Here is a 21,796-nt window from a genome sequence, read left to right on the forward strand (position 1 = left end):
ATCTACAAAGTAGATTTCTGTATTTATTACAACTCTATTTAATTCCTGTCAGTGTTTTAACTGATGCCATACTTATTTGTCAGACTGTAAGTTCTGTGTAGGCAGCAGGGACAGTGCCCCATGCTTCTTTTTTATCCTCCACAATGCTTGACATCTGGTGTGGGGCAGTGGATGAGTGCTCAGTAAATGCTTAATAAACTGGATTTTTTGTCTGTCTTTGAATGACTGAGGAACAATGAAGGGTGTTGGGATATGAAGTTGCACTTCAGGGCATAGAAACCATATTGCCACGAGATCTGCAGGAGCACAGCATTGGGGTGGAGGCGACGGCATCAGTTTGGAATGTAAATGATAGAAGATACGATGAAGGTTAAGTGCCCAGCACAAAGCAGGCTCACTACACATTTCATTTCTCCCCATCCTATTCTTACCATCCCTTCTCCTTGGGGGCCCTCCTTTCTTATACTACTCATTCTTATCTGCCGCTGGAGAGGGTGCCATTGTCAAGCTGACACTGCTAACGGTGTCATCATACTACTGTCCAATCTTCAAAGACACTCCCTGCTAATAAGAAGCAGGGAAATCAATTCTGGCAGCCTCTTCTTCCTAAGTGTGGGAAAGTGCCCAGTAAGGCTGAGTTATGCATCCAGGAAAGGTCTTCTTCTGAATAGCAAGATTGGGTGTTCTTTAGTCTCAAGCTACGGCTGAACTTTGTAGTTGACTTCAGTCCCAAGATGTAACATCTGCCTATGCCCTTGCCCAGAAAATTTAAGAGAAGGTGTATGTAGGAGGGGGGATATCTCTCCTTTCATGACATAAGTGCTATTGCAGAACACCTGGCCCTCCAAGAAGCCACTTTCCTCCCCTACATTGCCAGAAGTTACCTGGCAGAGATGAGGGGGCATTTCTGAACGCAGACAGATGTAACGGTTTGGGATGGTCAAAACAGACCAACATTAAGTGCACAAATATCAGTGCTAAGCCATGGAAGGAAGATAAGGAGATGATACAAGCTATCCTATTTTTAAAAGAGGGGAGACACTGGGGTCAATGTACTTATGCACATCAAGCGAGGGAGACTGTATAGAGGATTTAGGAATATATACATATAATCACTAACACTAACAAGCATGGGTCTGAAAATTTACAACATTTCATCATATAAAAAAAATGTCCTTACCATAGGACTCAAGATGAATAGAAGCGCACTAGTGAGAGCCAGCCTCAAGATCAGGGCAAAGATGTTGCCAGGGGCATTTCATATCTTCGTTAGAAGGTCCAGGGGCCTTCTATTGGTGTGACGCCCATGCCTGAGAAAGTCTCCTGAAGCAACACCTATGTCTATGCTCCAGCCTGATGTCATGAGTCTAGAGCCAGGGCAGCGAGGACCCTGTAATCAGACACTCTGCAAATCCCATGGCTTGGAGAAGAAGCAGGTGGCGCTGGGACAAATGCTCTGTATGCCCAGAGCCCACTTGAAAACCACAGGGGGCTGTAGAGGTGTGCAAGAAGAGCTGCAAGGGGTTACTGAGCTATTCTCAGGAGAGACAGGAATGAGACTTGAGGTTGGTGTGAGAGGTAATGAGGACTCTAAAAACAGAGCAAGTATCGGAAACCAGCAGCTAGACAGGACTCATTGGCACCAAGGTCTGGGTCCCGGGGGACAGCTGGATAGGTGAGTCAGGCAGGGAATATTGACATAGTCATCTGAATCAGTGTCCTCCACTTTGGCAGCAGGCTTGTGGTAGAGACTCACATATTCACAGCTGGTCTTCAGAGATGGGGCATGGAGCCAGAGAGCTTCAGACACCTGGGAACAACCAAAGAAGCATCACTGGATCTGGGGAGGGTGATTTTAGTATCTCTCCAAATAGATTTTCACAGTGGGCAATAGGGGGTATGTGCAAGGTTGCCAATTTCTAGAAGGCAAAGACACATAAGTGGCTCAGCCTTGGGCAGTTTCAGGGTGGCGTCTCACCGCAGATAACTGGAAACCACTTCGATCTAACGTGGGCAGGAAATGCCTTAAATGGGGCTCAGGCTAAAGTTACGTGGCTAAGCATGGGTCTGAAGGGGACTCAGCTGCCAGAGGAGTTTCCCCTCTGGGATTAGATGGTATGACTTGTGGAATAAATATGCATCTTTTTAGGGAGTTATTCAGAAGCAGGGTGAGTCATCCCCTGCACCTCTGTAAGGACTCAGAGAGGCTATGATGTGGCATAACAGTACATTCCAGGAAGGGGTAGGGAAGAGGAGGAAGGCAGGAGGCCACTTGGGCACAGTGGTGCTCCTCTTCCCCGGAAAGAAACTTCAGGATCAAGTGCCTTCAGGATGGGTCAGTTCTTGGGAAGACAGGCCTATGCCATGATTCCAACACTGCACAATTAGTATAACATCCACCCAAGAAGGCTTCAGTAGGGAGAGTCACCTATTGAAATACAAGTGCCAAGAACTACAAGTCCAACCCCATGAACATAGTAGGCACTCAGGAAGGCTCACTCATGGAAAGGAACTATTACTTCGTGAACTTTACCAGAGAGGGAATGAGCTGCAATTTGTTTCAAAAATATGTCTCCTACTGCTTGTTACAGTTCATCAGCTAAGAGTAATTTATTCTGCTTGAAAAATCAAGATGCTCCCTATGAAAGCCAAAATATTGAGCTATTAACCATACACACCTTGTGGTGGACTGGTTCAGTCAAGATTTTTGTCCCTAAGAGTGCGAACGAGAGTTTCAAGCAGGGAGGAAGAGTAAGATTTGAGCAAGGTACAGGCTCAGGTGTGTGTGGTAGCAGGGAAGTTCAAGAGGAAAGGACTGGTGGAAAGGTAGATGGTGCTGCCGGACCATACCTAAGCCACTGTGAACCTTCTCTAGCAGGGGTGTGTGAGGGCAAGGTCAGGAAGCTGGAGGCGACCGTGGCAGAGCTGTTACTTGTTACTGGGTATCACTGTCCCTTTTTAGCAAGGCACACAATTGCCCAGTTAGGAACTCCATTTCTCAGTCTCCCTTGAAGATAGGTGTGGTTACACGACTAAGTTATGGCCAGTGGGATGTGACTGGAAGGGATGTGTGAAACCTCAGGGTCATGGTCTTAAAGAAGCACCTTTCACTTTCTCTCAGGGGCTGGAATGGAGACCTAGTGCTGGTGACTGAGCATTGACGGTGGACCAGGCGAGACTCCAGAGGATAGTGGAGCAACAAGACAGAAGGTGTTTGAGCCCCTGGATGACCTGGTGGCTTTGGCCACCTCTTCCTGGCCCCCTGCTTTAACTTGGGAGGAAAACAGGCTTCCACCTTGTGAGCCCTGTGGTTTAGGGTCTGTTGCATTAGCTTCATCTACACCCTAATTAAAACAAGAACATTCACCAACCTTAGTTTTTTCCTGGTTTCTGAGGCAATAGTAGTAGTAGTTTTTAACTACTGTGAGCTACTTTAGAGAATAAAATAGTTTCTCTTCTTAATGTGGATAAACAAAAATGAATGGACAGTTTAAATACTTTTTACCCATCTGCCAATGGCCATCCATAGACACAGGAGCTCCCTATGTCCATTCACAGATTTCCAGAGGAATCCTCCTCACCCAAGGGTTGAACCCTATCTATATCTTCACATCTGTCTGCCAAGTCATCCTCTAGGCCAGGCTTACTACCTCCAGCGTTGGGCAAAGTACCTCCTCTCATCCTACAGAGTTTACTAGAAAGTTCTCCCTCATATTACGGTAAAACTGGGTAGATTCCAATCCCTTAAGACCTCCTGGAAATCGCAGCTCTTTCACATGAAAGTCCTTCCGTGCGGTAGAGTTGCCGTCCATCGCCCCTACTGAGTGCGCATTTATCCCACGGTAATGCTTGGCTGGAAGCCAGGTAACGAGGTCTACCGCAACTGTTGGGCAACTCAGTCCACCGACACCCTCAGAGGAGGAAACTGACACAACGTCTTCCCAGACTCGGGGCCCAGGAGCTGCTGGGAAAGCCGTGCCCTCCGGCTAACGGGCAGCTCCAGGAACTGCCCCACCCCCCGGCCAAGCCCAGGTGTAGGGCCGCCCTTCCGGCCGCGGCTGCCAATAAGGGGCGGGGCGGAGCCTACCTGCGGAGCGACAGGGGGCGCCGACGCTCGCGGGCCTGGGAGAGGGACCTCCCCGTCACCTAAGGAGACGTGGAGAGGAGGTGAGGGCGTGGCCGCGGTCCGGTCCGCCCCCGACCCGCCCCCGGCCCACCCCGACACGCCGGAAGCCCTAAGGAGGCGGAGCGGGCGCCGAGGCGCGGGGCATTCCCGGAGGCGCCGGGCTCGGGCGCTGCCTCGGCGTCCGCGCAGTTTCTGCGGCTGCAGCGCGCCCACAGTCCCTCTCGGCCCTGCCCCCGCCCCGCCCCTCCCCTCCGGCTGTCCCCGCCCCGCCCCGCCCCTCCGGCTGTCCCCGCCCAGCCCCGCCCCTCCGGCTGTCCCCGCCCCGCCCCGCCCCTCCGGCTGTCCCCGCCCAGCCCGCCGTCCCTGGCGTGCCCCGCCCCCGGCTCACCCTCCGCGTCCGCCGCCGGATCGCGCCGCGGGCAGGCGCTGTAGATGTTCTGGGAGCGCGGCGGCTGGGACGCGCGGGGCCGATGCAGCGGCGGGCGCTGGGACGCCTCCAGGGCGCGCATCCTCACGGCCGCTCGGAGGATCCGCCTCTCGAGGGCTGCCCAGCAAAGCCGCGGGGAAAGAGGAGAAAGGCGTCAGGGGCCTGTGGCCACTGACCCCGCCCTCGGGTCCCTGTAGGGAAACTACAGGCTGTCTCCTCCTCGGGGGCTTGGCCAGGGCTGCAGTGGAGGTGCTCCGAATGTATGAGGCACAGCCTTGCCTAACAATGAAGACCGAAGGGCCGCCCTCCTCGTCCCCATTTCCAGACCGTTGATCCCCTCCCACGGTTCTCATGCCCCAGGCTGCTTATCTGAAGCTCCAGAGTTTCCCTTGGGGGGTGGGAGGAGGGAGGTTCCAGCGGAGTCTGAATGCTCACCTCGCCCTAACTGAGCCCCCAGCCGCTCACCTTTCCTCCTTTGAATGACCCTTTTCATCAACAGTCCCAGCAGGGCCAGCAGGATGAGGGCCAGGGTGGTGGGCACCAGGATGTGAAATCCTTGGTCTTCCAACCCAGGCACGGGGTCCTGGTGAAAGGCTCTGAGGAAGGAAGGAGAGGGAGAGGGAAGGAAGAGGTCTGTGAGGGAGGGAGGTTTAAGGCAGCACTCCCCGAGTAGCCAACTTTTTTGGAGATGGCAGAGGTTTGTCCCTTTGTTAACAAAATCCCCCGCCCCCAAAGAGCCTTGGTCTATGGAATAACGAAATCTGGATTCAAATTCAGATTCAGCTTTCTACTGGCTGTGTGATCTTGAATCAGTCTCTGAACCTCGCTGAGCCTCATTTCTAAGGAAATGAGTATAGTAAAGCCTATTTCACAGAACTGTTCAAGGATGAAATAAAATTGTAGGTATAAAGAAGTGAAAGCACCTGGTCCAAGAAGCAATCAGTAAATGTCAGTTCCCCTTCTGACTGCATCTCAGCTTCTCTACAAGATGAGTGCAAATATAAACCAAGTTCAGTTTCTTGTAACTATGGAAAAGATGTTTCTCTCATGAGGTGCCTTCTGCTTAGAAGGTCTTCCCTCCATTTTCTCTAGAGATTAAAATTTTACTTTCCTTAAAGGGTCAGTACATCAGTTCTCTTTTCTTCTGCAAGCATGGCAAACTAGAATCAATTTTTTCTCACTGTCCTCAGTTCTTGTGTTTATACAGTTTACAACCCTTATCACAGTCAGACTTGCATTAGTAAGAGAAAACTTGGATATTGCATGTTTTCATCTTTCTTAATTTTTCAGGACAGAGCACAATGCCTGGCAGATAATGGAAACTGAGAAAATGTTGGTTGAGGGACACCTGGGTGGCCCAGTCAGTTAAACTTCTGACTCTTGGTTTCAGCTTGGGTCATGATCTCAGGGTTGTGAGAGTGAGCCCCCAGAAGGCTCAGTGCTCAGCATGGAGTCTGCTTGAGATTATTTCTCCCTCTCTCTGCCCCTCCTGTTTGAGCTCTCTCTCAAATAAAGAAATCTTTTAAAAGAAAAAGAGGGGCGCCTGGGTGGCTCAGTCCTTAAGCATCTGCCTTCAGCTCAGGTCATGATCCCAGGGTCCTGGGATCAAGCCCCGCATCAGGCTCCCTGCTCTGTGGGAAGCCTGCTTCTCCCTCTCCCACTCCCCCTGCTTGTGTTCCTGCTCTCGCTCTCTCTCTGTCAAATAAATAAATAAAATCTTAAAAAAAAAGAAAAAGAAAAAGAAAATGTTGGTTGAATTGACTTGAATTCTTCTCCACTGGAAGACTGGTGTAGTCTACTGAACTAGGAATCAGGAGTCCTGGTTCTATTTGAAAACACATAGTTCTCATAACCTCAGTTCCTCATCTATAAAACCCAAATGATGTTGGAGGTCCCTTTCTTCATCAACATGCTTGTCTTTGCTTAGGCAAAATTAATTCCAATTCTTATAGATTTTCTTTGGAAGTCTGCTCTAATGCCCTAGTGGTCCACTGCAGCACTTTTCTGGGTGTCCCCCACCCTTTAGAGCAGTGCTGTCCAGTAGAAATACAATGTTACACATGTAATTTTAAATTTCCTAGTAGCCACACTGAAAAAGCAAAAGAAAACAGGTGAAACTAATTTGAATAGTTAAGTGTTTCATCGTTAGTTTTATTCTTATTTAGTTCCCCATCAAAGCAGATCTGAGTGAATGCTGAGTGACTTAAAGATTTGGGTCTCATTTCTACAGGATCTCCTGCTGGGACATTGCCAAGTGTATTCTTGTCATTGGACTAATGAGCTAATGTGCTACGCTTAGGTAGTATAGTACACAGTGGCCTAGAGACAAGAAGGGTCTCTGTTGGCAAATGTTGCGGGAAGACTTCAGTGGATCTCCTAACTTTAGGCTACTTTGCCTGACCTCTAGCCCATCCTGGATGGTGGAGACCCCTTACCTCTGCCTATGAAGCCTGGTGTGGTAGTTGTAGCTGGCTGTCTGGGGTCTAAGCAGCCTCTCCGGAGCTGAGGTCTTTGAGGCTGTGGTGGATGGCAGGAAGGTTGGGGGCTTGGCAGCTGCTACTGAAGATGCCCTGGAAACTCGAAGGTGGTGAGAGATGGGGGTGGTGGAGGAGGAGTGGATTTCTGGAGGGGCCTCCGTCCTTTCAGCTGGTGTGGTAACTGCAGGAGATAGCAGAAAAAAGTGACTTTTTCTATACACTCTAGTCTCTAGCAGGATTGGGTCACCCTCTCTTTCCTGAACACACTCTTTCCCTTTACCTAGACTCTGTGCTTGCAGTCCTCATGGCCTGAAATGCTTTCTTAGCATGTCCTCTACACCTAGTGAATTCTATATATATTTGCTTCAAAATGCCATTTCCTCCAGGAAGCCTTCTCTGATTTCCCGGGCAGAAGAGCTTGCCCTCCTCTGAGCATGGAGAAAACCCTGTTTGTAATTCCATCCCCACGCTGCTTTATGCTGTATTTCTGTGCTTGTCTATTCTCCTCCAGCCCACACCCATCAGTCACAACCTTGGGTATACGGTACACTCAGTTACACTATCCCTCTTGGAACCCAGCAAAGTCCTCTAGTGTGACAATTGTTCGATTAATGTATCTACCTCACAAGATAGATGTGAGGATGTGATGGAAATATTGCATGTCAAAATGCATTTAAAACAGGAAAAGGATATAGGAAAGTAAAGGTACCATAAGTATAATCATCAGTCTTTTTATTGCAAAATAGAATTGTTAAAATCACAGTATTCCAGCAAATGTAGACAGCCCTACGGGGAACAGGAGGCATAAGGACCTCTGGCTGGAAAAGGTCTGCCCAGTCTTGCTTTCCACAAGTCATTCATAAAAAAGCTAAGTTTTTTTGTGAATGGAGCACAAACCTCATTACTTGTGGTGCCACCTGGTGGTGATGTGTAAGTCCTGCAATTAGTGCCAAGTCGGCAAGGCTTTAGGAGGGGCTTGAAGGACATAGGATGCTAATCTCAGGGAGGTACCCTCTCCCAAGACAGGGAAATACACATCTGAGACTCAGCTGTGCTCTGTCAACCATTCGATGAACTGAACACATCCCCCCTCCTCCACTGTCACAATGCTAAATCATCTCTCCCACCCCCTGCCCTGCCCTAGCTTTGGTGAACTGACCTTTATGTATGAATTCAAAAGAACTGTCATGCGCAGGCATCTGGAGCATGGAGAAAACCCTGTTTGTAATTCCATCCCCACGCTGCTTTATGCTGTATTTCTGTGCTTGTCTATTCTCCTCCAGCCCACCAGGGGGCACCGGCATGCGTAGAAATCGATGAAACCAAGGTGGAGGCTCGGGCATCGGCTCCTCTTCCCAGAATAGCTCATACTCTATGGAGGCAAGGGGAATACACCGGTGGGCTCTAAGAGCAGACTGAGACCTGGGGAAGGGATGTTAGTAGGAGTGGAAGACGACCCAGCCAGGGTGGATGGCAGCCAGGGGATGAGGGCAGGGTCCACCAGGAAGAGCAGAAAAAAAAATGGGCTGGAGACTTCCCCGAAATAAACATTCTTTCACCTTCACTCAGCCAACCTTCGCACTAGCCACCACTGGGATTCTAGGCTGTGGCATTAGTGCTGCATTTGAGTTAGGAATGTCAGTGGAGGAATGGAGAAAGGTGGGATTTCGGAGAAGACATACGGAAAGGATCCGACTATAAAGTACCAAGTTTGGCCTACAGATGTGGCTTGAAAAATGACTGTCTTTCCTTTAGAGTTATCCCTGATATTTCTCATGGGACAACTATGTGGGACAATTATGGGAAATTATTCTAATTTCCGCCTGTCTCAGAGCCTCTCCTCAATCTTAAACCCCCACTCCCCTCAGGCCTTGGGTAGGATGGAATCAGTACAACACAAGAAGAGTGCTTATCTTGTTTCAGAATCTTGTTCCTTTCAAATGGTTTGGACAGGAAATTTGGGGGACTGTGAGGTTTCAACTATGTAAATCCCAATGCTCTTTGGACTGGCTAACATGGCAATAGCATGAGAGTCTGGAGGACTGCTATAGTTCAGTGGTTGTCCCAGCCTTCCCGGGTGGAGACATTTGCTGGGTGCACTGAGCCTGGGGCACCTACCACTGTAGACAGTCAGTGTGACTAGTTGGATCTTGCCTCGGTCTGTGTTCATGCCTGTCCCACAGGCATAGACTCCACTGTCACTCTTGGCCAGCTCTGTCACCTCTACTAGGAACACATTCTTATCTGGACAAGGCTTCAGGGTGACGCGGTGCTTGTATTCTTCCTTGACAAAGTTCTTGTTGGACACCACGGTGGCACATCCTCCAGATTCGGCCATTTCCCGGCACAGATAGAGCCTCATATGCATTTGAGGAAGCGGGCACTCAATGGTAACGGATCCACCCAGCATTCCCCCCATCTTTACTTCGGGGAGGGTCCTCACAGCCCCAGCCACTGTAGGGAGAGGGAGTTAATATAGAGGAAGCCCCATTCCCAACCACATCCCCCACTCCAGCCCTCTTTCCAGCCCAGCCTCACACTCATCCCTAGCTCCAACCCCATCTCCATCATCAGACCAAGCCTCAGCTGGCCCTCAGCCTCGGCCCTCTCCTGCTCTCTAGCGCTGGCCTCATCCTCCGCCTGCTCTCATCCCTAACCCTATGTATGTCCTCAGCCCACTCTATGCCCTGGTCCCTTTGGCCGGAGGCTGGCTCCCAGCCAGACCTCTCCCAGCCTAAGCCTTAACATAACCTCCAACCTCATTCAAACCCAACCCATAAGATCCCAGACACCAACCCCCTAAGACAACCCCCTATAGCCAAACTACTGCCCCACGCCAAGGAGAGATGCTATGCCGTAGTGACCCCAAATAGCACATGGTGCCCAAGTGACTTCAGTGTGGTGTTGGGAGGCACAGTGCGATTTTGCTGCAAGAGGTTTTCTGTCTAGTTTTGTTTTGCTCAGATCCACTCAGCCAAATAGACTGTTCACCCTCGGTTTCATTTGTTAAATCGTTAAAAAACAACAACAACAAAAAACCCCAAGCCCTTATTGAATGCCTTTCATGTGGCAGGAAGGTAGCTGGCATCCCTCCATGCACAGAATGAATCATTTAGTGGGCAGCACAAATGACCAGTCACTATAGCCCCAGCACAGTGTAATAAACCCCACCATGGAGATACACAGCATTCCTTGGAAGCAGTGAGCAGAGACACCAGATCCGCGTTGTTACAGAGGGATGGTGTAGTTTGAGGAAGGGTTTCTGGGAGAAAGGATGTCTCAGTTGTGACCTGAAAGACTGGGCGTGGAAGGCAGCTGAAAGAATGATGATCATCTTCATTCAAGGGTGTGTGTGAGTGTGCGTGCATGTTTGCACGGGTGTGTGCACATTGTATGTGTGTGGGAGAGGGTGTGAAGCATGGAGGAATACATGGTTCATGAGTCCCTGAAATCAAAAAGCTTGTGCTTTGGCTGAGAGAAGACAGGTCTAATGCAGTTGAATCAGCTGGAAGAGAGGGTAAGTCCAAGTAAGATTAAATATCAACTAAGTGGGTCTCAATAAGAGTCCACATATTTCTGGGAAGAGGGGCATAGGGTGAAATGTGTGTGTTGGATTGGGGCCAGGGGACTTGGGTGCCAGAGGAAAGACTCTTCCAGGCAGTGAGTACAGCCCCCAAAGAGGCCAGGATAGGAGAGAGAACATGGAATGTTCGTGGGGCAGAAAGGAGTTGACAAATTTCTTGAAATTCATTCACTGACCACACGTTAAGAATAGCTCCAAAGAGTTTAGTAAAATGAGGAGAGTCAAGGAAAGAAGCAGGGCTTGAGGTTTCTGGATGAGCAGAGAGAGCTGGGGAGGACATTCCAGAGAGAGGGGAGAACGTGGATAACAGTGAAGAGGTTGAAGCAACCCTGGGATGTGAGGTGGGGAAGAGTGGCAGGAAGGGAAGCAGTTATAGGAGCATGTTCAAATCTAAGAGTGCAGTTGGTGTTAAATGGTAAGGAGAAGCAGGGGGGCCAGCCAGACCCGTAATATCTGCCATGGGGACCCTCACACAAGTAATCCAATGCTGCTTCCAAGCTGCTGGAAATTGAGGTGTGTGAGGCAGCCTCATGACTAGAACATGGCAATGGAAGGGTGACCCATTCAAAAGAGAAAAACCTGATCAAGGGGGTGGGGGAATTACCCTGTGTGACCAGACATCCCGCACCTGTGTGTGAGGCCCAGCACCTGCCAGTGAACTTGTATTTTTGGACCAACCCAGCCAGAAAGGAGAGTGAATGCTGCTTTCCCAAGAGCAAGATGCTACAATGTGGGCGGGGGCAAGATAGAGCAGAGGGGGGCCACCACCTATTCAGACACCTCCAGTGACCTCACTCTGCTCAGGGATGAGCTTCTGGAAAAGCCGTGGTTTACCCAGATCCTCTGTTACGGGCTGCATGTTTGTGTCCCACTAGAATTCATGGTTTGAAGCCCTAACCTTCAATGTGATGGGAGTAGGAGGTGGGGCCTTTGGGAAGTAATCAGAGTTAGATGAGGTTAGATGAGGTTAGATGAGATCCCTCATAATGGGATCAGTGTCCTCATTCCCTCCATGGACACAAGAAGAGGCCGTATGAGCACCCAAGGAGATGGCGGCTGTCTGTCAGCCAGGAAGAGGACCCTGACCAAGGGCAATGTTTGCCGGCACCTTGATCTTGGGCTTCTAGTTTCCAGGACTGTGAGAAATGAATGTCTATTGTTTAAGTCACACTGTCTATGGTATTTTATTGAAGCAGCTGGAACAGACTAAGGCATCCTTACTGTGCAAACTCTGAATGGATGAAACACAAGAAAAGCTGCTGGATACACTGAGCTCTGGTCCCAGGGAAGCACGAGTTGGTGAGATGTGAAATGACCAGACCCCAGCTCTCCTTGGAGTTCATAGTAGCTTCTAACCCACACCCAAAGCTTAGAAAAGCAGATTTCTCAAAGAGAGAAAAGACAGACATAATCTCCTGGTTTCAAACTTATGCACAGGGGTGCCTGGGTGGCTCAGTCGGTTAAGCATCTGCCTTTGGCTTGGGTCATCATCTCAGGGTCCTGGGATTGAGCCCTGCATCGGGCTCCCTGCTCAGCCGGGAGTCTGCTTCTCCCTCTGCACCTACCCACCCCCTGCTCGTTCTCTCTCTTTCTCTCATAAATGAATGAATGAATGAATCAATCAATCAATCAGTCAATAAAATCTTTTAAAAAAATAGAACTTATGCACAGTGTGCATAAGATTCATTTTGGAGGAACTAACTCAGCTGCAGATGACCTGATCTTCCCTTTTGTCATGGTGGTTACATCTATCTAGGGTGGGGCCTGTGGACCTGCATTTTAAAATAAACATCCTAGGTGTCCTTGAATTTTTGCAATTCTGAACTATATAGCTATATTTCCAAATGATTCTGGGAACTAATGGGAGGGGTGGAAGAGGTGACTAAAGGACCCACCCTGCTTAATATTGGTATTTTAGAGAGGCTACTCAGTAAGCGACATTGATCTCTAAGTTGGTGACTTGCTTTTCAGTGGTGATGGTAGGGGACAGGGATATATGTGCTTTAAAAAGTCACTCTCAACATATAATTGGATATAAATATATATTATAAATAGATATAAATTATATATATAAATTATAAATAAATATACATATATATATTTGGAGCATGGGGAAAAAACACATAATTTCCATGATGAAAAACATGGTAAATGCCCACAAGGCCTTAGCTGGGGCTGTGCTCTGGAGACAGACTTTGGATTTTGTGTAGCCATGGTTTGCCAGGTGATGAGCGCCCTGTCAACTCAAGTTGCAGCAGAATTATGTCTGGAAGAGGAAGTTGGCCTGAGATTTTTATGTTTGTCAGATGGAGTGTGAATTTTTAAAAAAGGATGAGAAACGTCCAACTCAACTTCCCACCCCCACATATGCCAACATGTGTGTCCGGGCTGGCCATCTGCTCTTTGTCCTGTCACAAGGAATGGAGTGTGCCCATATGTGGAACATAAGGAGGAGCACGGAGGACATTAGGGGAAGGAAGGGAAAACTGAAGGGGGGGAATCGGAGAGGGGCATGAACCATGAGAGACTATGGACTCTGGGAAACAAACTGAGGGTTTTGGAGAGGAGAGGGGTGGGGGATGGGTTAGCCTGGTGATGGGTATTAAGGAGGGCACGTGTTGTAATGAGCACTGGGTGTTATACACAAATAATGAATCATGGAACACTACACCAAAAACTAATGATGTACTCTATGGTGACTAACATAACATAATTAAAAAAAAAAAAAGGAATGGAGAGTCCCTTCTCCTCCCAAAAGCCAGTCCCTCCTCCTGTGTCCTGAGTCCGTCCTGCTCACCTTCTTTAGAACTTCTCCGGTACAGCTGTCCCTTTCTGCTCCCTGTGCAATTGGTCTCTTCTTTGCTGGCATTGCCGTGGTTTACACACCTGCTCTGATATTGCCCGTGTTGAAAAAGCCCTCTGTTTACTTTTTGCCTCCCCTTCCTCTGCCACCCCTCTTCCATTCTCTTTCTCAAACAAGTCATCATGATCATGGAATCCACTTCCACACCTCCCACTTCCTCTTCCACCTACACCTGTCAGAATTTTGTTTCCAACATTCAACTAGAACTGTTGGTCCAGGTCAGCAAAAATTTCCTTTTTTCCCCAAATTTCCTTTTTTACCCCAAATCTTCCTTACATTTGGTGTCTTTGTCTTCATTTACTTGCCTCTTGGCAGCATTTGAGGGAACTGAGCCCTCCCACCTTGAAACGCTAACGTCCTGTGGCTTTCCCTGACACCACACTCTCAATGACTGCTCCTTTTCAATTTCCTTACTTTCTTCTCCTTCTCTATCCAACTCGCAATGTTGGGCTGCCCCAGGGCTTGGGGCTTGGAACTTGGACCGGTTCTCTTGGTCTTCCCTCACTCTCCCCACACTAGCTCATTTACGCCCATCGCTTGTAATGCTAACTCTATGTAGATTTCACTAGAACATTTATCTACAGTCTTGTCTGTACCTCTGAGCTCTAGAATCGCCTTTCTGATATCTCCACTTGGACTCTACTTGAATGTCTAAGATGTATTTCAAACTTACAATAACAAAACAAATAGACAAACAACAACAACAAAAGAATTCTTGATTTCTCTTCCAAAACCTATTCCTTCTAAGCTTTTCCTGTTTCAGAAGATTACATCAGCATCTATCCAACTGCTGAAGTCCAAAACTCATTCCCATATTATATTAAAAAATCAAGAATAAATTTTAAGAGTGTGTGTGTGTGTGTGTGTGTGCACGCACGCACGTGCATGCATGGACTGGGTCACAACATCAAGTGTATGTATTATTATTTTGGGGGTCAAGGTAAAAAAAAGATTTGAAAGCCTATATCATGTAATTCTGCCTTGCTTTATTATGGAACCTCATCTAGGGCTCCAGGCAATGTGGTCTATGGCTGGGGCCCCATGCACTGGTTCCTGGGAACCAGGACCACCCCAACATTTGTACAACCCGAAGCAGAAATACAAATAAAGGCCCAAATATCATATGTCTAGGTATTTTAAAGTTATAAATCAAACTAATGAACTGTCTTGGCAAATTCACATACTCCTTAGATGTCCACTCTAAATCATTTCTATGTGGAAAGAATGTTCCCCACATCCCTAGCCTCTGTCCCATCTCCCTTCTTTTCTCATCCCTGTCTCCTGCCCATACCACAAGGGTCCTGGTATGTCCATGACAGATAACCCAGCTTCTACATATTAGCTCCACTCATATCATTCCGAACAGTCACCTGTGGCCACTCTTTTATAGAATTAGAATACTAGGATAAAAGACCCAGGATAGAGGTTCACACAGTCATTAAGAGTGGGCCCAGAGTCATTTGGACAGGGAACTTGAGGTCTAGAAGAGGGGACTTGTGTGGGGGCTTGAGGTGGACAATCTCCTTGGGTCTATGAACTCCTCACCCTGTGGGGAAGGTCACAAATGGAGAAGGATGGGACCCAGAGCAGGGATTCCTCTGGCCCAGCTAGAATGGTGGTATTGCTCAGGTCAGACTTTAGCGGTACAATTTAAGTACCCTTCACTCCTAGAGATCTTCTACCACCATCCAACCCCTCTCTCCTCTCAGGCCTAAGTTTAGTTACCCATCCACTGTGTTCACATACGTCCTACTACCTCTCACAGAGTCTGACATTTCATTTACCTCTTACAGAGTCTGACATTTCATTAAAGCTGCATTTCCTTGGACTTTTACGACTTTTTAATCATCAACTCAAAAAATATTTGACTTTCTTCCATATTCAGGCTATCAGGAGGAAAGCAAATATGAATAAAAAAATAATTTTGACCCTCAAGGAGCTTATCATTTAATCAACAAAATGAAGGGAATATATGCCAAGTCACAATATAAAGCAGAATAAGGTCAGCTATGGGGATGCAGAAGACGGGCTCTGGAAAGTGTTATAAGAAGGAGGTGGAGGCCGAGGTGGACTTTGAAGGATAAAAGGTGGAGGTAAGAGGAAGGATGATCGTAGCAGAAGGAATGGCATGAGGAAGAACATGGTGGCAAAAAGGTGTAGCACATGTTCAAGGAGGAATCCTCTTTGGCTGGAGGTTAGGGAAGTTCAGGGGAGTGTGGTAAGCTCAGAGAATAAAAGGGGAGCACAAGGGACGAGTTTGTAGGCAGTGGGAGCCTTTGAAGTTTGCTGGGAAGGGCGATCCTGTGGTTAGAGTCAAGCATTAGAAAGAGTAATCTGGAGCTGCAGGTGGGTCAGGTTGGAGGAAGTGGGAAAGATAGTTATGGGATGACTGTGTGTTCTTTTCCTTTCCATTCCCTCTGTTAACCTCTCTAGTAGAGACTGCCACTGTTGTTCATTCTGGTAATACTAATCCTACAAGAAACTATAAGAATTGGCCATTGATTGGGTCAAAGCCTGGATGGGGATAAATGGGAAGGGGTGCTAAAAAAAATTAAAAAAAAAAAAACAACCATTCTGCATTCTGCAGCTGATATCAGAGATAGTTAAGATGGATGGAGTACCTGATTTGATGGGGACCAATGAGGAAATTGAAGTAAGGTATTAGGCATGTTGCATTTCAGATCTTGGTGGGATATTGAAGTGGGGGTTCCCAGAAGAAAGCTGTAAATTGAGATATGGAACTTGGGAAATGGATTAGGGTTACTGAATGGATGAGGGACTCTTCATTTAAAATTGAAGTTGAAAATCAGCAGTGAAAGAGACCCAAAGAAAGAGAATGTAGAGGTAGGAAGAAAGGAATATGGAGGCACTTGCTTTAAGATCCCCCATTATCAGGCTAATATGTCTAGGAGAGGTGACACCTTCAGCCCTCATGAGTCAACATCTGAGCCCCCCACAGATATGTCTGGAGTGGGGAGGGGGGCACTAGCAGAGAGTGGGGAGGACATCCCAAACTTCACATGGTCTCCATCCTTATCCTGCCCTAGGTACTGGTCTGCAACTAAATCCGTCCAGGAACAGCAGAGCTAGAGATGGTCCGCAACTCCCCTACCTGTGGCCAATCCAAACCCCATAAGATGTGTGGGGTGTTTTCCTATGGCACTTACCTGGCAGGAAGCAAAGTGACCAAAGCCAGAGGTCCATGGTTCCTTTCAGAGCAAGGTCCCATCCACGAGCCCCTGGAGACGGGAGCAGAGAGACCCACTGCTCACCCAGGAAACCTTTACAATCTGGAGCTTGAAAGAGATTTCTGGCCCCACGAGAAGCAAGGCTTGAAAATGAGGAAATGACATCTTGTCTTGTTTGCTAACTAGTCTTAGACTAAAAAAGAAAATACCAGCAAACCACAGCGGAAGTTAGGAATTAAGAAAACATGTTATGTTGAGTACGAATGGGTCACCAGGGTTCACAGGGCTTCTAGGCAGCTCCTAAAAACTATTAGAAACTCTCAGGCATGATATTTCTTTGCCTTGAGCACTTTTTCTTGGAGGGTCCTCCATGCTTTATGTATGTTCATTAACTTCCGAGCCAGAGTCACTTGCTTTATCCCTGCCTTCAGGACAAAAGAGACTTATCACCAATTTTCTCCATCTGGGGAAAACCGTATGGATAGAAGCTTAGGCCTGAAGTCAGAAGATGCTGGTTGTAGCCCTTGAATTTATTTGACAAATAATTTTGAGCACCTACTATGTGGGACTACTAACCATAGGTTTTGAGAAATTCACTCCCTTTCTCTAAGCCTAGATCTCTTTATCTACAAAATGAAGGTGGGACTAGATGAGCCTGGCATTCCCTCCTGCAGGTCATTGTTCCTGGAATCTTAATTAACCCCAGTTTACCCAGAACCTTATATCCACCACCCCTCATATCCCCCAGCTATGCTCCTAAAGGTGTTGCCTTCTGGCGGGGGCCCAGGCCACCACCCAGTGACCACAGGTGCATGCCAGAAGATGATGTGACAGTGCCTAAGTCACACATCCTGGCAGAGCTAGCCTTCAAGCCCCCAAGGGACCATGAGGGGAGGTCCAGTACCTGATGGAGGAGAGAGAAATGCTGAGGCCCTCAGACACGAGGTATCACAGAAAGAGCTTTGGGATCCAGTCAAAAGATGTGGGTTCTGGTCCTGGCTTGGTGCTTGCCTAGGGCCTCTGTTTTCTCATTGATAAATAGGAATGGTTCCTGCCCTGCCTATGTCACAGGGCTTTCATGAGGCCTGGCAGAAGCCATGGTCATAGAGGTGGTTGAAGGGCATTTTGTTGTGGAGATGCCTGGGGCTGTTCCTTAGGAGGGGATCCTCAGGGCTTCATTCCTGATGGTTACATTTTAGGTGGCTTCTCAGCATCCCCACCTCCAGGCGCTGCAGCCTCTTGAGCCCACGGAGGCCTGAGGCTATTTCCACCCCCTTTCTGGGAAGGCTTGTCAGTGATCCTACGCCCACTGCTCCCCACTGGCCCCTACACACCAGGTTTGTCACATGCTCTCCAAAACACAAAAAGACAACATCCGCAGTGGAAGTCGCATGTGAGGCCCAGAGCAGGTGCAGAGGAAACGTGTGTGGGCAGGCAGCCTGCCCTGCCCACCCCTGCCTGGGTTTCCACCAGCACCGAACTGCTGTGGTTCTGATTTCCTCCAACCGCGAACTGGGCCAAGGTGGCAGAGGACAGGCCTGAGGCCTGTGGTTAGAGTGAGTGACCACCAGAGGTCTTGGTTCTGGTCTGCCTCCACCCTTCCCTACTTGGAGGGCTCTTCCCAATTCTCCGCAGCTCTCCCACTCTGGGGCTCTGCCATTTGCTGGGCTCAAGGCCTGGGACTGGCTTGGAGAGAGAGAGAGAATAAATGAGTGAATGTGACACGTGTGGGTGACAGTGGGCATGAGAGTGTGTGTTTGTGAATGTGTAGTGTGTGAGTGATTGTGAGTGTGTAAATGTGGGTGTGCAGCGTGTGAGTGATGAGTGATAGATGACTGTGATGTGTGACTGTGTGTGAAGTACGTGCCATGTGGGACATGTTAGTGTGTGAGTGTATGATGTGTGGTGTAACGAGGTGTGTGTGAGTGTGCAAATGAGTGCGGGGCGTGTGGTGGGTGGGTGTGAACATGCCACCTGTGTGAACGTGTGTGTCTAGGAAGATGCAGGTTGGATGCACTGTGCCGGGGCCCCGTGCCTGGGCATGTGTGGGGATGAGAGATTTTCACATCATGTGTGGCCCAGATAAAACCCTTAGAGACCTCACGCTGGGGTTGTTCAGAGCAAGAAGTAGGTGTCTCATGACTGCCAGGCAGGAAGGGAATGTTTGGAGCCTGAGAAATCAAAACTCCCAGACCTGGGCCATCAGGTCTCTACTTCCAGATGTTGCCCCAGGGTCTCGGGGGGAAGGCCGAACCCTGGCTAAACTCAAAGTGGGAGAAGTTTACTGTCTCCATGCTCTCTCCCTCTCTTATTTTCTCCATCTCCACTTCCTCTCTCCTTTCTGCCTCTAAGGGCAGCTGCAGTGTCCTGGAGCACCCAGTCCCGGGAGCAGGGGTGAGAAGCTGAAGCCCACTGACACGCAGGGGACTCCATGGCCTAACATCCTCTGGCGCCAGTGCTTGACCAGAGGGATGAACCCCAGGGAAAAAGTTCTGAGTCTCATGACAGGCAGGTGGACAGAATAAATAATACCAAGTACACCGGTAACTGTTCTAAGTCTTCGGGAAAATTCACTTAGTCCCCATAATAACTTAGGTTTATATTATCCTCCCTAAGTTACAGATGGGATAAGAGAGATATTTCTCATAAGGTGGCTGTGAGGATTGCCTGAGGTAAGCATTACAAAGGATTTAGCACGATGCCTGGAATAGAGTATAAGTGCAGTGGAGATTAGCCCTTGCCATTAAGGTGGAAGTCCTTATGGGTTGTGCTTGGTTATAGCATCCATCACCCTACTTTGACCTCCCATGTCACCCGTCTCCAAACAGCCATTTCCTGGGCCTTTCCAGAACAAAAGATGAGATCCTGGGTGGCCCTCCCCATGACCCAGCACTGCTCTTCCCAAAGACAGACCATGAGAATCCCCCCGCTTGCTGGACTCACCGGGGAGCCCATTTCAGGTAGAGATACCTGGCTCAGGTATCCTGTGGTTCCCACTTTCTAAGAACTTGGACCACAGGCTTGCCTGTCCTGGAGTGAGCCATTCCACAGGAATGGGGCTTTGGGAAGGTTAACCTTTACTATAAGCCTACTCGTGGCTTTCTGCTACAAGAAATGGTAAGACTTCTTACCTGAATAGGGCTTATACTTCTGTTGGTATTCTAAGATTAGAACCTGAACATGTAGAGTTTTTCATGAATTTTAATATAACTTATGAGCAAAAATCTGGAATTTAGAGTATTCACCTCCACATACTTTGACTCTAGAGAGGGTGGATTGGCTGCCCATTTCTTTATCAGACTTACCAAGCCCGTGAAACTCCTGGAGTCTTACAGGACCATCTTCCTTCCCCTCCTGTTTCAGCTCCTTGGCCAGCTGGGGGCCATCAGTCTCAGTTTTACATCTCCTCTCATGGTGTACCCCCTGTCTACTTAGATATATGGTCTTTCTGAGGTGATCTCTTATTATTTTTATTGTATAGACTCCCTGGTAGAGTTCATCATTTCAGAGAAGCTTGTGGGGTCAGGGGGACAGTCCTTGTTTCTCTGCCTTGGGGACCAGCTTCAAGACCTTACCACAGTCAGCTCCTCTCTACTGTCTACTGTTCTTAGGAGACATGTTCTGTCCTGACTCTTGGGAAAGTCTTGGACAAACTGTATATCTATAGATAGATAGATAGATAGATAGATAGATAGATAGATAGATAGATGATAGATAGATAGATAGATAGATATAGATATAGATATAGATATTTATCTTTACACACCAAAATCAACTGCTATAAGCAGATTCTCAGCTACTATTAGGCCTTAGTAATATGTAATCATTATTACATAATAGATTGTTTAAAAGAAAAAAAATCAAGATAATGCAAGGACTTGACAAGATTCTTTTGTCATCAGAAATATTTAAGTAGTTCTCTGAGTGATTGCTGGACTGATCATTGCTATTTGGTTTATCATTAACCCCACAGTTGATTGTTACTCCCCAGTACTGGGCTGGCTAGTGTCCCTCCAAAATTTATGTCCACCTGAAACCTCAGAATATGACCTTATTTAGAAATGGGCACTTTGCTGTATGTAATTCATTAAGATGAGGCCACACTGGATCTGGGTGGACCCTAAATCCAATGGCAAGTGTCCTTGTAGGAAGGCCATGTGAAGACACAGAGAGACACAGTGGGAGAATGTCAAGGGAGGATAGGGCAGAGGTTGGAGGGGTGCAGCTATGAGCCAAGGATCGCCAAGGATTACTGGCGGCCCCTGGCAGCGAGGAGAGAGGCACAACACCCTCACAGCTTCCCCCTCAAAGCCTCCTGAAGGAACCAACCCTGTGGACATCTTGATTTCAGACTTCAAACCTCCAGAATGGTGAGAGACTAAATTACGGTTATTTTTTTTTTTAAGATTTTATTTATTTATTTGAGAGAGAGAATGAGAGAGAGAGCACAAGAGTGGAGAGCGGGAGAGGGAGAAGCAGACTCCCTGCTGAGCAGGGAGCCTGATGCGGGACTCGATCCCGGGACTCCAGTATCATGACCTGAGCCTAAGGCAGTTGCTTAACCAACCAAGCCACCCAGGCGCCCAACTACGGTTATTTTAAGCCACCCAGTTTATGGTACTTTGTTACAGCAACCCTAGGAAATTAATATACTCCCCCACACTGGTGAGTTTTTAACTTATTAGATATTCCATTTCAGCTACAGCCCAGCTTCCTTACTCATAGAAAGATTTAAGGTGGACTTTGGGTAGTACATTATTATACCTGGTATCACTTATTTATAATATCAATTAAGAATAATGTAAGATTGTCTATGGCAATTGTTTAGTGGCATTTCTTGGCCTCTGATTCTAGGGACCAAGACAGGCTGTCTGAGGTCAGGATTGGCTTGTGGGTTATTGGCATTAATTATAGAAGCTGCATCTTAATCCTTCTGACCTACAAATAATGGTTTGGAGGTCAGGGATCAGCTTCCAGGGGGAAAACAGTGATAGGTTCTGATGGACCTTGTAGATATGCATCCTCATTACAGAGAACAGGGAAATAAACATTCCTGATGACCACCTCTCTGGACCAGGGTGAAGCCCAAGGTTCTGACCTAGTTCATGGTCTGGGAATCAAGCCTGGACACT

The 21,796-nt window shown here is 48.0% G+C and overlaps 1 protein-coding gene across 1 annotated transcript; it reads right to left on the reverse strand.

Moving 5' to 3' along the window:
• Positions 1-185: 185 nt before the first annotated feature.
• On the reverse strand, positions 186-16,680 carry FCMR (Fc mu receptor). The gene is made up of 8 exons (XM_045877106.3): positions 16,644-16,680; positions 9,149-9,484; positions 8,190-8,402; positions 6,989-7,211; positions 5,019-5,149; positions 4,515-4,670; positions 4,088-4,146; positions 186-1,810 (listed from the first exon to the last, which is right to left on the reverse strand). The coding sequence occupies exons 1-8, from the start codon at positions 16,678-16,680 to the stop codon at positions 1,634-1,636; spliced, it is 1,332 nt and encodes a 443-aa protein (XP_045733062.2). The 3' UTR covers positions 186-1,633.
• Positions 16,681-21,796: the final 5,116 nt, after the last annotated feature.

This window comes from Mirounga angustirostris, unplaced genomic scaffold (assembly GCF_029215605.1).
Source record: "Mirounga angustirostris isolate CCGP_5_RB_7025 unplaced genomic scaffold, mMirAng1.0.hap1 SCAF_6, whole genome shotgun sequence".
Classification (NCBI taxonomy): Eukaryota; Metazoa; Chordata; class Mammalia; order Carnivora; family Phocidae; genus Mirounga; species Mirounga angustirostris.

What these genes read in the sequence shown, in the direction of transcription:
- FCMR (XM_045877106.3), bottom strand. Translation starts at nt 16,680, where the DNA reads ATGGACCTCTGGCTTTGGTCACTTTGCTTCCTGCCAG. An exon ending in GTCACTTTGCTTCCTGCCAG is followed by an intron (nt 9,485 to 16,643) that starts GTAAGTGCCATA and finishes CTCTCCCTACAG; the next exon opens with TGGCTGGGGCTGTGAGGACC. An exon ending in ACCAGGCTTCATAGGCAGAG is followed by an intron (nt 5,150 to 6,988) that starts GTAAGGGGTCTC and finishes TTCCTTCCTCAG; the next exon opens with AGCCTTTCACCAGGACCCCG.